The 15,035-nt window shown below is 31.6% G+C and overlaps 1 protein-coding gene, 1 long non-coding RNA gene and 1 other non-coding gene across 3 annotated transcripts; 2 read left to right on the top strand and 1 right to left on the bottom strand.

The window, feature by feature from the left end:
• The first annotated feature begins 243 nt into the window (after window positions 1–243).
• LOC148762209 (uncharacterized) lies at window positions 244–2,123 on the top strand. Its single transcript, XR_016026911.1, has 3 exons — window positions 244–345; window positions 1,006–1,082; window positions 1,952–2,123. It is a non-coding gene; the product is annotated as an uncharacterized LOC148762209 (long non-coding RNA).
• Window positions 2,124–4,504: 2,381 nt separating this feature from the next.
• Window positions 4,505–4,577, top strand: TRNAK-CUU (transfer RNA lysine (anticodon CUU)). Its single transcript has one exon. It is a non-coding gene; the product is annotated as a tRNA-Lys (tRNA).
• Window positions 4,578–12,952: 8,375 nt separating this feature from the next.
• LOC18596007 (Avr9/Cf-9 rapidly elicited protein) lies at window positions 12,953–14,007 on the bottom strand. The gene has a single exon (XM_007024221.3). It carries the CDS (start codon window positions 13,849–13,851, stop codon window positions 13,219–13,221), a length of 633 nt encoding a protein of 210 aa, XP_007024283.2. The 5' UTR covers window positions 13,852–14,007; the 3' UTR covers window positions 12,953–13,218.
• Window positions 14,008–15,035: the final 1,028 nt, after the last annotated feature.

The raw sequence follows: 15,035 nt of genomic DNA, 5'->3' as shown, positions 1-15,035 counted from the left end.
GTAATTTCGCCATCATAGCGGTAAATTTGTAATTTTACACACCTAACACTTGTCATGCTCATAGAATTCATCCATTGACTTTTATGTTATGGATAAGTGAGAAAATATATATGGTGGAGATAAAAAGTTTAAATTTTTAAAGTTTTAAAAATGGACCAATGTAAACATGCCATATGTCAAGCTTGGATTATTCTAGAATTTTCTTGTAAAATCTATTTAAAACTCTCTTAATCTCACCCATATGGCCGGCCAAAGAATGAAGTGAAGAGGAAAGGAAAGAACACAAACCCTAGGTGAGAAAATTGAAGAAAAAGTGTGAGATTTCAAGGGATTAAGCTAATAAAGGTAAAATTTTGTGATTTTATCTTGTGATTTACACTACCCATGCTTTCTTTTTCATTTTCCATGCTTAGAACTCAAGTTTGCATGATGAACCCATGCTGGCTGAATTTGAGAGGAGAGGTTTTGAGCATTGATTTTGCTAGATTTCAAGCTAATTAAGTGTTTTTGGTTGTTTGGTAATGGAAAGTATGAAAATCTAGCAAGGAATCACTTTGTTCTTCACAAACCCACAAGAGGCCGAATTTTCTATGGAGGATATTGAAGCTGAAATTGATGATATTTCATGATATTTTGATGGTATGTAATGATTGGTGAGGCTAGAAATTTAATGAAAAATTTTGGCATGAAAATTTGAATTTTTACCTAATATATAGACATGTGCGATTTATGATTCGGACTGATAAATTGAAACATATTCACAGTCATTGAGGTATTTTAAGTATAATTGAAGTGTAGAAAGTGAAAGAAATTGATTTGGAGTTAAATTGGAGGTTTTAGCCAATTACACCGAGAATAGTGCGAATTAGGTCGAATACCGTATTTAAACGACTATTCGGACATTTTGCATCACATTTCGTGCATTCATATAGATTTATAGAGCCTGAAAGAGTTCATAATAAATTAACACAATTTATTGAAATTCGTGTCACGTATGATGTATAGGTGGTGAGCCCTCTAACAAGGGTAAAGAGATTGTGCCCGAAGACCCGAAAATAAGAGTATATCGAACTCCTAGTATGGTGAGTAACCTTACTATCGTCTTAATTATCTAAAGTGGTTTTTATCCGATTTTATGATTTTATGGAAAATGAGTTTAAATAGTAAACCTTTATGTTTATAAACAAAATGTGTTTAAATGAAAAGATTTTATAAATTGTCTTGAGATTGAATGATGATTTTGAAAATAGAGTAAATGGAGACGTCTGATTTGTTGTAAATTTATGATCTGAATTGATGGCTTATGTTAATGTGTTGGTATGACTGGCTGATTGTGTTTTTGGTGAATTGTATGAATTGTCCTGTTTTACATTTACAAGCTGGATAGTATTATATTAGTCATGTCATGCTGTCAAAAATTTATTGTATGGTATGTTTAACCTGCTGTAGGGAGTGGGTTTTCTGTGGATCAGTCTATTAGAGGGGTACGAAATCTCGATATATTTTACCTCAATTAGAAAGACGAGTAGAGTAACTCCCGAGGTATGACCTTAGAGTTCACTTCACACTAAACCACCACGTGAGGGGGAACTCAGCCAACGCCAAGGAACAGCTGTGTTTTCTAAATAAAAACATGATTTATGCGTACATAACTTTTTAATAGCCTTGACGGACTCGGTTTGGGATAGCCCTCGGCCAAGGTGTCCCTGATAACTGAGTATGAGAATAATTTTTGGCATGAGCTAAGTTTTAAGAAATTCATAAGCCATGTTGATTACTCGATTTATATGAATTGATTTTATTTGGTTGAAATGAGTTGAAAGGTAATGAAATTACAGTATGATGACTTATTTTAATTGTCTCAATTTATTCGATTTTAAATGGTTTAGATGGTATCTGTTTACTCACTAAGATTTTATAATCTCATTACCCTCCTTTTCAACCATTTTAGGCTCGAGGTAGCCTGTGGATAGCAGATATCACCAAGGATTATAGTCGACTTTACTACTCCAAAAACTGTAGGTTTACTGTCTTTGTGCACTTTTGTTCCTTGTGGGCCCACGAGTCACTGTAAAGTAAATTTTATATCCTGGTTATCTGTATTATAGTACATATGAATTTATTTAGCTTTTACATTACAAAAATTATATACCGATGACTCTATAAATATTGTTTTACAAGAAATTAAAATATTTTTTTGAATATTTTTATTTTATTCAAATAGTTGCAATATCATTTTTAATAAATATTTTAAGCACTAAAATTTATTTTAAATCATGAAATATATGTTTTTCACTCATCTACTACATTTTTAGTCAGGTTTGAAAAATTTCGAAGAAAAATGACGAAAACGCCCTTGTGAGGCGAAAATTATTTTTCTACTGTTTTGAAAGGGAAAAAGCTTAAAATTCTTTAAAAACGAGGTTTGACGATGATTACTCACATGGGAGATGAGAAAAATGGTACTAAAGCCTTGCGGGATTCCAATTGGCACTCCGGGTAACGAATGTCTATTGGGACGTCGCAGCGGTTGTCACGGGCTCAAGGGAAGTGCCGGGTCGTGACATAAAGACTCAGTTTATACAAATTGTTACATAGGTACTATAAATCCACATTTTTTTATAAAGAGTAAAGATTAATTGCATAATTAATCTTTTAAAATTAATAGTGAATTAATTATCATTAGTCAAATTGTCATTTATTTGTTTATGCTCACGTGGTAATGATGTAGAAGGTAAAAATGTCATATGGTCATATCATCATGCTAAATTAATATGCTAAGATATCGTTTATTGTGATATGTCAATATGCTACATTTACACCACATGATATAAAATGACAAGTATTGTTTTGACTAATAATAATTAGCTAACCATTAGTTATAAGAATTTATTTAGCTCAAAATAAAAATATATGTGCTTAATTGAACGTAATAAAAAACTACAAACTTATTTAAATTTTTTAAAATAATTTAAGAGCTTTTTTAAATATTATACCTTATTAATTTGATGGTTATAAATAATTTTTTAATAAAAATTCGATTAGGAGGTCGAGAAAATGTAGGGACATTAAGTTGTCAAAGGCGTGGTTAGAGATGCAAATGGAAATTGGATCTTGGGGTTTACGTATAAAATAGGTAACTCTTTTTCTGTTAGTGCAGAACTTTGGGCCATATATTGGGGTCTTCAATTGTGTTGGAACAGGGGCTTTAAGAAGATTCAGGTTGAAACTGACTCAGTGATTGCCATCCAAAAACTATCAAATCAATATTTCATCTTGGGTTTGAATGCTCGTCTCATCAGATGTATTTAAGGACTTACTCCAAAAAGATTGGAATTATTTTCTAATTCATGTTCATCGTTAAGCCAATTAATATGCTGATTGGATAATCACGTACAATAAAAGCTTATAATTTGGTTTACATATCTTTGATTTTCTACTATTTTATATTAGTTTTTATCTTTTGACAATCATGCTAGGCGTTTCATGACGACCTAGAATGATATAATTAGTTATTTAGTACTTTTCTTTTATAAAAAAAAAAGAAAATGAATAAAAAAGTTGTTGTGCTATAAAAAAAATTCAATTTTTTTTTTGGAGAATTCCTTTATTTTGGGTTGCCAAAGCCCAAACTACAAAATAAAGTATAGCAAGTATGCAGAAGATTGGTTGGGCTTTCAGCTATCTAACACATATCATAGTACATTACGGTCCATGTGCTCAAGGGAGGATTGTAATCAATACCAAGACCCAAAGAAAGGGCCTGTGGCTCTTGGAAGTTTGTTGGGAAACATGGGTTCTTCTTCTAAAATGGATATCGGCACAATGCCATCAGCTCTCTTATGCTGTTGTTATATTTGCATATTGGCCTTTGCAAGGAACAACTTTAGAAGGTTAGCAAAGCGACCTTATGGGGAAAAATATAAAATTAAAGTTTAATACAAAAGACCAATTGATTATTCCCCATGTGGAATGAATTCTAGCTTTAGGGTATATTGTCTTGCTATACCTGAGCATCCGGTGCTCTCCCTCTTCAAGTCCACTTATCATTGATTTTTCTATTTTTCCTTCATCCTCTCCTCCCCTTTTGACCTCTTTCCTTCTCTCTTTATTCTTTTATTTTTCAATTAAAACAAAGCAAAAGATTAAAGAGTAACATTTATTCTTATCCATGCATAGTGGCTTCATATAAAAGTAAATTTGTGTTTTTTGTTATTTATAATAATTGAATTTTCAAATTTTAAAAATATTCATTGCTCTTTATATTTAATGTAATTTTACTTTGTCTTAGGAGTAGTAAGTAGTAATCTTATCAATTAAATGCACCTGTCGCATACTTCATCAACATATGCTGAGAAAACGAATAAGGTAGAAAGCAAAGATTTATGAATCATAAGTGAAGTTTTTCAAGTCAATAGCAGAAGTGTTAGAACTAGAAATCCAGAATCGGTCATTTTGGAAGTAAACTTTAGGATGAATACCCAGCACCTCAACGTCATCCGCTGCCCGTCTAGCTCAGTCGGTAGAGCGCAAGGCTCTTAACCTTGTGGTCGTGGGTTCGAGCCCCACGGTGGGCGTCTTTCGCTTTGTCTCTTTTGAGCCTTTAGACATTGCTGCCCTTTTGAGCCCAATCACCAATAGGGCTGGGCCTCTAGAGGCTATTTGGGCTTTTCATTTGGTCCCCTCTCTCAACTTTCCAAAACATTATTTTTGTTGGTAGTCACTATCCTAAAGAATAATCCTTCTCAATTACGGGTGGCTCCTGACTCGTAAGTCTTTCATTTTTCTTTTAAAATTGCGACCTATCCAAGGAGGATAGGATATCCTAACTCCTACGTTTACCTTCTAGTAACTGTAAAAAAGGAAAAAGAAGGATGTTTCATTTTGTCATGTATAGTAGCTTGCTTCTCCGCTTTGGAGTCGACCGTCAGTTTATGGCATGAGCCGTTATGGTCTGCTGGAGAGGACTTTAAGTTTAGGTTGAGAGTAATACAATCTTTTGAATGAAAAATAAGGGGTTCGGAGAGGTTCAAAACACAGGACCCATTTCAGTTATCATTAAACAAAAATATATAATAAAATAAAAATCCTTCCAAAGTGGAATGATTTGGAAGATTTCTAATATATACATGGAATTAAGCATAATGGAAATCTTCCCATCCTTATTTTTTATTTGATGCTTAAATTTCAACCGTTTTATGCTGCACTACACTAGCTGTCACTAGTGACGAGACTTTCATCAAGAACCTCGACTTGATTGTGCTTATCAAAGAATCTACAAACATGAGCAGGGGAATATGAAGTTGATTAATTTTTTTGCGCACGATTTATACGTGTCTTGCATGCGCCTAAATGAATTGGTTAACTGAATACCTAGCTTTCCCTTTTGAGCCAAATCACGATTTCCATGAGTGCATGTCCACATCCCCAGCACCCCGTGTTGCATAAAGCTACATTTTACATGCACATAATTGCAATTTCATTTAACAAGCTAAAAGCCAACTACATTTCTCGCATGCTCCACCTGCTTTCCTTTCAATGCAATCGTTCAGGCTACAGTGAACTACACCGGCTTCTTTCTTTAACCTCTCTTTTTTTATTTGTACAAATAATTTTTATATGTTTATTAAAGTTAAATGTGCACACGTTAAAATCATAGTTTACGAAGTAGACTTGCATCTCACTAATTTATGAAGATGTGTCACATACACAGGACTTTTTAATACAAAATGATAAATATTTATATTCTAATTCATAAATTTCATTTCATACATCTTAACAGTTAAACTTTATAATATTTAAATTAAAATCTCATATTCTAACTATTAAGACATCTCTTATTTTTTAAATATATATACGTGTGTGTATAATCGAGAGGATTTTAATAACATGTTTATATTTATACAAATTCTAAACTTTATAATTATTATTATTGAAATTGAAGCTACATTTTATCATATAATTGCTGAAGTTGACCACAAACCTAATGTCAAATTTACACTATAATTTTTAATTGCAATTGTAATGTTAATCTAGATTTTAATGGTTGTGCTTGATGCTAATGCTATATCATGGCTTTTGATTATTTGATTGAAAGGGAACCAAAGGAAAAAAAAAAAAAAAAAAAGAACCCTTCAACTGCTCATCAAGCAATCTATGTATTTTTGTCTTATTGGATAATACACTACCTTATATATAGGTAAGATTAGAATCTCATCAACTGTAATATTGCTAGGATACGATTATTATGGACATTAATTATTTGATCCCCACGAGAATAAACGACAAATGGTTGGCAATCCATAAATCTCTTGTCAATTGTATCTTTTGATATTTTTGTCTTTCCTTAAAGTCTAAAGATATACAATGTTTTGATATACACTTGAAAAGAAAAATAGATAAGGATTCCAAGTTAAAATTTAGAGAAAAGGACAAATAATTAAAGTTTTGGCTATTACTAATTTCTAAAATTGAAGTAGTTGATGATTATTTTACATCTTTATGGTGGAGCTTGCTCTCTATCACTAAGCATTTGGGAGTGGAGCACAAATCTTCTACAATGCAACACATCATTGTGATCCTTTTTTGTCCTTTATTGTGTTCCTTATTGGAATTGCCACCTCTGTTTGTAGAGGTTTGATGATTTGGATTATCCCATTAATAATTTGCCCTGATATTTTTTCAATAAAATTTCTAAACATAAAACTACATCTTTTATAACCAAATTATTAGTCTTCAATTATAGTCAATTGGGAACTTTGACTTTTATTATTAAGTCTTTAAACAAATGAAATAAATAATGTTTTGCTAATTTTAAACAAATTTTTATTTTTTTATTACGTTCAATGAAATTCATATATTTTTATTTTTAGTCAAATAAATTATTTTACTTTTATTAAAGTTAAAATATCACTTAACATTTTATATTATAATGAATGATAACATGATCATGTGACATTTTATCACATTTCACATTAACGCTACGTCAGCATTATATAAGCATGAAATGATAAAAGATATTTTGATTAATTATAATTAATTAACCATATTAATCATAAGAGCTTATTTAATCAAAAATAAAAATAAATGAGTTTGATTAAATACAATAAAAAAAGATTTATTTGAATTTCCTTTACTAGTTTATGGACTATTTTGAACATTATGCAAAAAAAAAAAACATATTTTGTTAAAATTTACTACTACTGTCTCTCTAAAATCAAGTTAATTTACTACCACTCTCTCTCTCTCTCTCTCTCTCTCTCTAATGAAGTTTAAATCTTTTTTGTCACCTTAAGCATTAAGGATTCTAATTATTCTTAGACAACATTGGATTTAAAATTATAAACAACTCTTTATAGTCTCTTCTTGGGGTTGGAGAAAGGATTGCCTCAGGCAAATTGCAGGCTTTCTAAATCCCAGCACATACTAATTATATTTAATTATTCATTTAGGCTAAGTTTACGAACTGGGGTTCCGAGTTGCTGCCCCTGATCCCAACATCTCTTAGGTTTAGCCAAAGACAAATGTCCTTATTTTAATTCAAAGTGGATGGGCACTCGTTTTGGAGCCTGAAAAATTTTAGCTTTATAACAGTAAAGCCATTTTAAAGTGGCCAAAAAAGCATCTACGAACTCTAAAGCATACCACTTTCCCAAAACAAAAAAATATACAATGTTGAGACAAAAGGGGAAGGCTCAACATCTTTTCTTGTCATTCTATGTCTGCCTCCCAATAATTTGGCAAATAGGAATTGATCTAATTTCCTCTTTGGCAACTAAAATAATATATCCCAACACTAAGCAAAACTATTTAATCTAATCTGATGATTTATTAGTCCAAAAATTTGAAGATTGAATGAATCTTGTGGAAGCTTTATTGACCTTATATATATGGTAGATTTATAAAGTAGTAACTTTTTTTTTTCTTTTGTAGCACACAATTACTAAAGTGACCCAATGAAAATTATAGTTTCTTCTTTGTAATTAGAAATGATACGTGTAGCATGGTCTGACTCTTGATGGTCCATGTCTTTGATTGATTTCTTTAAATACAGTACAATTCCAACTGTCAAAAATTGAATGGATTTAAATTATTGGTTTAGCTTTCAGAGACTGATATCCTGGAATATTCAAAAAGCTCCATTGCCTTAACAGAGAGAGGAGAGAGATTGTTAGTGAAGAAGTGTGGAGTTCAATAATTGAGCACTGGCAGCCTTTCACCAACTCTTTTCTTTTCGGTCGTTTTCGGGACTTAAAACTTTTTGGTAGGAGCTAAAATCTAACAAAGATGCACACTTGCACTATTCTATGCACTTTGTTGAAAAACCTAATTCCCAGTACAAATTGTGAAAGGCTGTGTTTCATGATATATACATCACATTTCAATCTACAATATTGATTTTGCCAATAATTGTCTTTTTAATTAAAACAATACTATATGTCTTAATCGCGTGGTTTGCATTAAAATATAAAATCATTAACATTATTATGAATATTATAATCTAGGTCGACATTGTCATATTCTATATTATAGTTTGTCATGAGGGACAAGTTTTTTTTTTTTTTTTGAAAGTCATGAGGGACAAGTTAATAAGCAATTATTTGGCTAGATGATAATGAGCATTGATGTGAAGTGGCATGTATTATGTATGCATGCATGCATGGCCATATACTCATACATGAGAGATGGAATAGAAGTGAGAGCGTGCTTGAATTATTATAAGAGGAGTTCTACTTTTGCTAGTGGGAGAGATATTGGACTTGGTAGAGAAAGCTTGGCATGAAAGAAATTGAACTTTTCACAAAGCCTCTCCTTGTTGCCACTTTCCCAAAGTACCTGCTTCCTGGATACTTCCAAGCTCATGGTTTTTGGAAGCAATCTACCCAGCATAAGGCACCTTGTTTCAATTCTATTAAGATCTCCAGGGCCAATGATATCATCTTTTCTTTAATGATAATGGATAAAAGTAACACTCTTTTTGGCATATGATACAAAGCTCCAATCATAAAAATGCACATCGGCATGCCTCATTACACGAATTTGTGAAATTCAAATAAAAGAACAAAAAAAAAATTATATTGGGGTTCTTTTTATATGTCCTCTCACATTACTTTGCGGGATTTATATATGGTAAAGTCTTTTCTAGGAATATGGTTAAGAGATGTCTTGTCGGCTATATGCACGTTAAAAAATCCATGGAGCTTGAAATATATAAATTAAAGAATGTATTTTTTTTTATTTATAAATCTCACCTTTTTTTAATATGATTTTGACATTTTTAAATTAAGATTTTGTATTCTAACCATCAAATCATCCTCGCAACACGAATTAAATTTTTTATTTATATATTTAATTGAAACGTTAAACTCCATTATCACTATTTTTCTCAATCTAATTTTATAATGATATAACTGTTGTTTATAAATATGAAAAGTCATCGAATTGATAACTCAATATCAATTATATATACTTTGATTGAAACAATAATCACGCATTGAATATCGCAATTTTATGTAAGGTCGGATTTATATATGCATTGGAGTATATTTTAGAGTTGAAATTCCTAAATCAAAGTATGCCTCAAGATCCTAAGTTTGAAAAATCACGCCTTCTTATGATTCTAAATTTGGGTTTTTATTTTATTAGGAGACAGAAGAATAACCCTGGCTTAATTAGGTTGACATATATTGCTAAAAATATAAAATAATTAGACCCTCGGTAGAGAACAAAGAACTGGTCACTAAACCGCATGAAGTCAATATAAAAGAAGTAAAATTAATTTCATATGTATGAAGTAGATTACTTTACATGGTAACTTTTGCTAAAGGTTTTGCTTCCTTTGGATACTTGCTAGGATCATTTTGACTAGTGCACTACTTCCAAGTAAAACATGACAAAAATTCTCAAACAGAAATTCCAATGAGAGATTTAAGTATCAAATGTGGACGTATTAAAAATGAGTAGGAGTGCGACAATTGAATTGTAATTTTCTTTTAATTAAATTGTTAATTAATGACATATCTCGACTTGAATCTAAACAATTATTTTTTTATAAATTTGCCAGCCATTCACTCACATTTTTGCAGAGTTCGATTCAACATTTGGACAAATTAATGGGCCCGAATGTTAAATATCTACATCAATCATCAAATAAGCTTGAATTATGATATTGACTTGTAACATCAAGACAAGATAAATGGAGCTCTATGACTTATCATTTGGAAGTCCTTTTTAAGTATATTAATTGAAAATAATGCAAAAAAAAAAAACTGATAATTTCTCGAGAATAATTATTAATGGATTTGAATGTTTCTTTTCTTTATGTTCGCAAATAAATTTAGCTTCTACTAAATTATCACCTTTAAGTACTTAACTTTTATCATTTAGAAATAAAAACAAATAGTAATTAACTATTGTATGTATACAAGGCATTCTTCTTTTTTTTTTTTGCTTTTCTGAAAAACTAAAGAATCAAAGCAATTTGTGTAGCTATCAAATAGTACATACATAATTGGTATTAATTTTTAATTACTTAATTATACTCAATGTAACGATTTTGACACATGGAAGAACAAATTCTTCTTTCTCCAAATCAAAAGAATGAAAGCCCTATACCACCCTCATAAGGCAAATACGAAGTTGCTTTGGAGAAGTAAAGCATATAAAATTAAAATAATGGGGATAAAAGTTTGAAGTGAAAACTACAAGTGAAGCAAGCATGTCAAAAAGGAAGATGAAGGTAAGTTCAAAACGTGACATCTGTCCCGCAAGTTGCCATGCTTCCCCACGTTTCACCTAACACATTACCTAAACCTTTTGGCCTTTCATAAGAGTTTGAGAGCGCCACCATCTATTTTCAATTTCCATGCAAATTAATAAAGTTTTTTTTAAAATAAAACTCTGGAAATGTATAGATCTTGCCCACCACACTTACCAACATCAAAGATCTTGCCCGCAAGTAATTACAAAGCACCACAGCTCATGATTTTCTCTATTAGTTTTCTGCCTTTCTCATTATTTTCTACGATCTACTTTTTTTTTTTTTTTACTTTTTACTGATGTTATAAATTCTTACAAAAAGAAAAAAAAAAAAAGGTAAGTAAGAATGTGTGTTGGGGAAGGGGTTGGAAGTATATATGTTGATGAAATTAATAGTAATTACGTGGGATAGGAGCATGCAGGCAGTCCTCGTTAAATATGGCACATGCAAATAAGATTCGTTTACCAGAAAAGACATTTTTTTTTTCTCCTTTTCTTCACTAGCGATAGGTGAGTTTCCTATAGACATTTAGCCATGCATATGCCAGTTTCGTCTGTGATTCTGTGCCAAAACTAATCCATGTAGGTCCACAATATGGTAAAAATATATACAGAGAGTGAGTTTGATTGTAGGTTCTTTTTTTTAAAAAAAATAAATAAATAACTGGAAATCCATAATAACACCTCCAATAAGAAATGTATATAGCATATATTATAGATATAGTAACAGCGGTATCAATTGCGGCTTAAATATAAATTACTTGCTTCGCATTTTTCTTCTTCAAGCTTAGGTGGTCTGTTATGGTTGGATATCCCAAACAAGATTTTTTGCATTAATTGTACGTACAATAAAGTCAAGCGGAGTTAGTCCAACTTAACTTTTCTTTTGTGTGCCAGCTTATAAGCACATTCTCAAGTGAAAACTATTGCAAGGGTTGGCTTTTCCCTTTGCTTAAAGTATTCCTTCAAACCTCATGCTATTTAAAATTAAACTAAAAAAACTCCACTAATTATTTATTATCCAACAAGCTCTCAATAAGGGGATTAATACAGAAATTGAGTTGCATTAAGTATTTTAGTATTTAAGAGCTGAACAAATTGCAAAACAATTCGAGTTTTTCAAAATTTTAAATTTATTATTTATAGCGCATATATATAGTACATTAATAATTTTACAAAATTAAGATACAATACATAGATATATACAGATTTATATATATACACACATGCGTTACCTAGTTTGTATGTTTCTGATACAAAGGATTTAACTTCTATAATTTCACGAGTTTCATGGAGAAAAAATTTAGGACATAGCTTATGTGATCTCCCCCTCTCATTAGCCAATAAACCCTTTTTTTCTTATAACATAATAAAAGGATTTAGTCGAAATCTATTGAAAATTTTGATTTGATTCACGAGGTGGCTGGATTATACTTTAGTTGATCGGCACCCTTTGAACTTTAATCTTCCCCACACCTCGTTTTTCTTTTTTGCCCCTTGATTATTTGTTTTCTTTTCCATTATTTTTTGGTGTGCGCTTCAGCAAACTTTATTGCCAACCACTACCAATTGTAATTCAATAATTGGCAAAGCAAAACGAGGCTAAGCCCAATTGTGGTTTGCTTTTGGTCACAAAACTTTTGAAATAAGATACTGAAAAGAAAAAATCTAAAAAAGCAAAAGTGATTTGGGGGAAAAAGTTGAATATGGAGGAGGGTCCAGCTCTAAGTTTACTTTAGTTTAGTGGGATCACATCAGGACATTAAAACCAAAGTGGTAGCGATTTGATCAGGCTGTAAAAGCGATGCAGTTTCTATATTTAATCAAGGTTTCATGGAATTCGCAACCATTCATTTCTTCTTTCGTCTCCTTCCTTGGAAAATAATTAAATAAATAAAAACCAATACGATGAAATGTCACCAAATTGAACGTTGTAATTTATTAGATCTTGCCTGCCACCCATATATCTGCCTCAAGCTCAAAATTTAGGTTAAAAGCACAAAACCCCATGACAAAGAAAAATAAAAGCTTGTAACTATAAAAAGAAAAAAGATTTTTATATTCAGAAAACCACAAAAAATCATACTTAACATGTTTATAACTTAACCTTGAAGGATTTTAATTTGGCTGAGAATTTTGTTCATCATTTACGTTGTATAGTCGAACAAAATTTAAAAAGAAATAAAAAAGGATATACTTGAAACGGCTAATTAATTAATTAAGCTTCAAATTCCCTGTAGTGTACAGTACTTCTCATTGATATTACATTAATTTTTCATGATAAACATAAACTGTTTTTAACATAAGATCAAAACAAAAAAAAAAAGGAAAATAAACTGAAAATTGCATGTCTTTTTTTCTTATAGTTTTCTTTTATTTGTTATATCAACAACAAAATTAAAACCCCAAAGTAATTAACCATAAACTTGAAACATGAACATGCACCAACAAAGAGTTCCCTTATAACTCAGCCATTCTCTTATTTTGCTGCTTCAAATCCTTGTAAAACCTGTTTATGAAATCCTCGGCAGCCTTGTCTACGTAGCCATTGTCTTCGTCGACATCTCTCAAAGGAAAAGGAGAGTCCGTTATCCTAAGTTGCCTGGCCAATGGAGTTTGCCCGAACCCTGGTAACATAGGGGAGGCTTCCACCACCATGTTGCTGTCATTGTTGTTGAACATCTCCAACACAACCTTAACAGCGTTCACCGTCGCGACGTCGTCGTCGTGAGTGGGAGGCGCGTGGGTGCACGCGAAGAAATGGTGGTAGTAGTTGTTAATGCTACTTTTCTTCTTGGTAGCGAGGTTGAAAGGGAAGATGTAGTTGGGGGTGTTGCTGCAGCTGAACTCGTACTCCTGGGCTGCCGCCATGAAGGATGAGATGTGGGGGTCTTTGTGGTGGTTGCTGTGGTTGTGGTGGTGGTGGAACATAAGGTTGCCAATGGCTTTGGCGCTAGCGATTTTGCCACGTTTGAGCATCATGTTGAGATCAACCATGAGCTTTCTCTTTGATATCCCTTTTCTCATCATGAAGAGAACTGCCCTTACTATGCTCCATACTCTTTTGGCTATCACTGGTAGATTTTGTTCCATATTTTGCCTTTTCTTTTACTAGTATTTTTTCCTTTTCAATTGTGGGTTGAGAGAGATGGAGAGAGAGTGAAGGGAGAGGAAGAGAGAAGAGGAAATTATTTGTTTGGGTTAGAGGGAGAGAGGGAGAGGAAGGGTATATAAAGGGGAAGGGAAGGGTTGAGCAGACAAGGGAAAGGAGACGTGTTTTTAAAGGTGATTTGTGCTTCAAATATGGCACTAAAATAACCTATGGATGCACGGATGGTTTGGGTTATTTTAGTGGTTTAAGTATTTTTCCTTTCCTGGGCCATATTACTTGCTTCAATCATTTTTGGTTGGTGCTCATTAGGTGGGCTCGAGCTCATGTGAGCTTGGGATGATGAAAGTGCCAGCTAGCTGTTAGACCACAGCTTTGGAGCCAAGGGTTGAAACCATTTCAACTCAAAGACAATGATTTTTCTTTTTTTAAAAAAAAAAATAAATTATTGAACAATTATATAGTGTGCGAAATTCTACCTTTACTTTAACCATGCAAAGGATAGCAAACTCTAGTAATAATTGATTTGGCAATTACTAGTAATTAAGGACCTTATGGAAAAGGTAGCAAGTACCATCACATCCTAGTTTGGCTTCTTTGCATCACCTTTTATTGACTACTAAAATTTTTCCATTCATCAATTACTATTCTTCACATCTATAATATCCATAATTAATGATAATAGAATCCTAAAAACGTGATGATGTATATATATATATATATATATTGAAAACCATTGATTAAAGAAGGTAATTGATGAGATTTAAACCTTAATTATATTTATACATACCGCCATGGTTTAGTTTACTAAAATTAAGCTGAATATTAAGAAAACACCTACTATTTTAATCTTTAAAAAGAGTTATTCAATGCACGAAAAGAGACTTGATCTAACCAACACATCTAAATGAAGGAAATTGGAGAGACATCATATTGCTACCACATCTCTTTTACTTAACTACAATATTGTTGTATTTATATGCATATATATTAGAAATTTATTTATTTATATATATATATATAGTTAAATTGCAAGAGCTACAGATCATTCTTTTTTTTATTATTAATTTATAAATTAACTATTACACTATATATAAATCATTTATATTTTGTAGCTTGTGTTTATTTACATATATATTAACTTTATATCATCAATGATTATTAATTT

This window comes from Theobroma cacao, chromosome 6, assembly GCF_053813885.1.
Source record: "Theobroma cacao isolate CCN51 chromosome 6, ASM5381388v1, whole genome shotgun sequence".
Classification (NCBI taxonomy): domain Eukaryota; kingdom Viridiplantae; phylum Streptophyta; class Magnoliopsida; order Malvales; family Malvaceae; genus Theobroma; species Theobroma cacao.
This window is presented reverse-complemented; position numbering and strand designations above follow the sequence as displayed.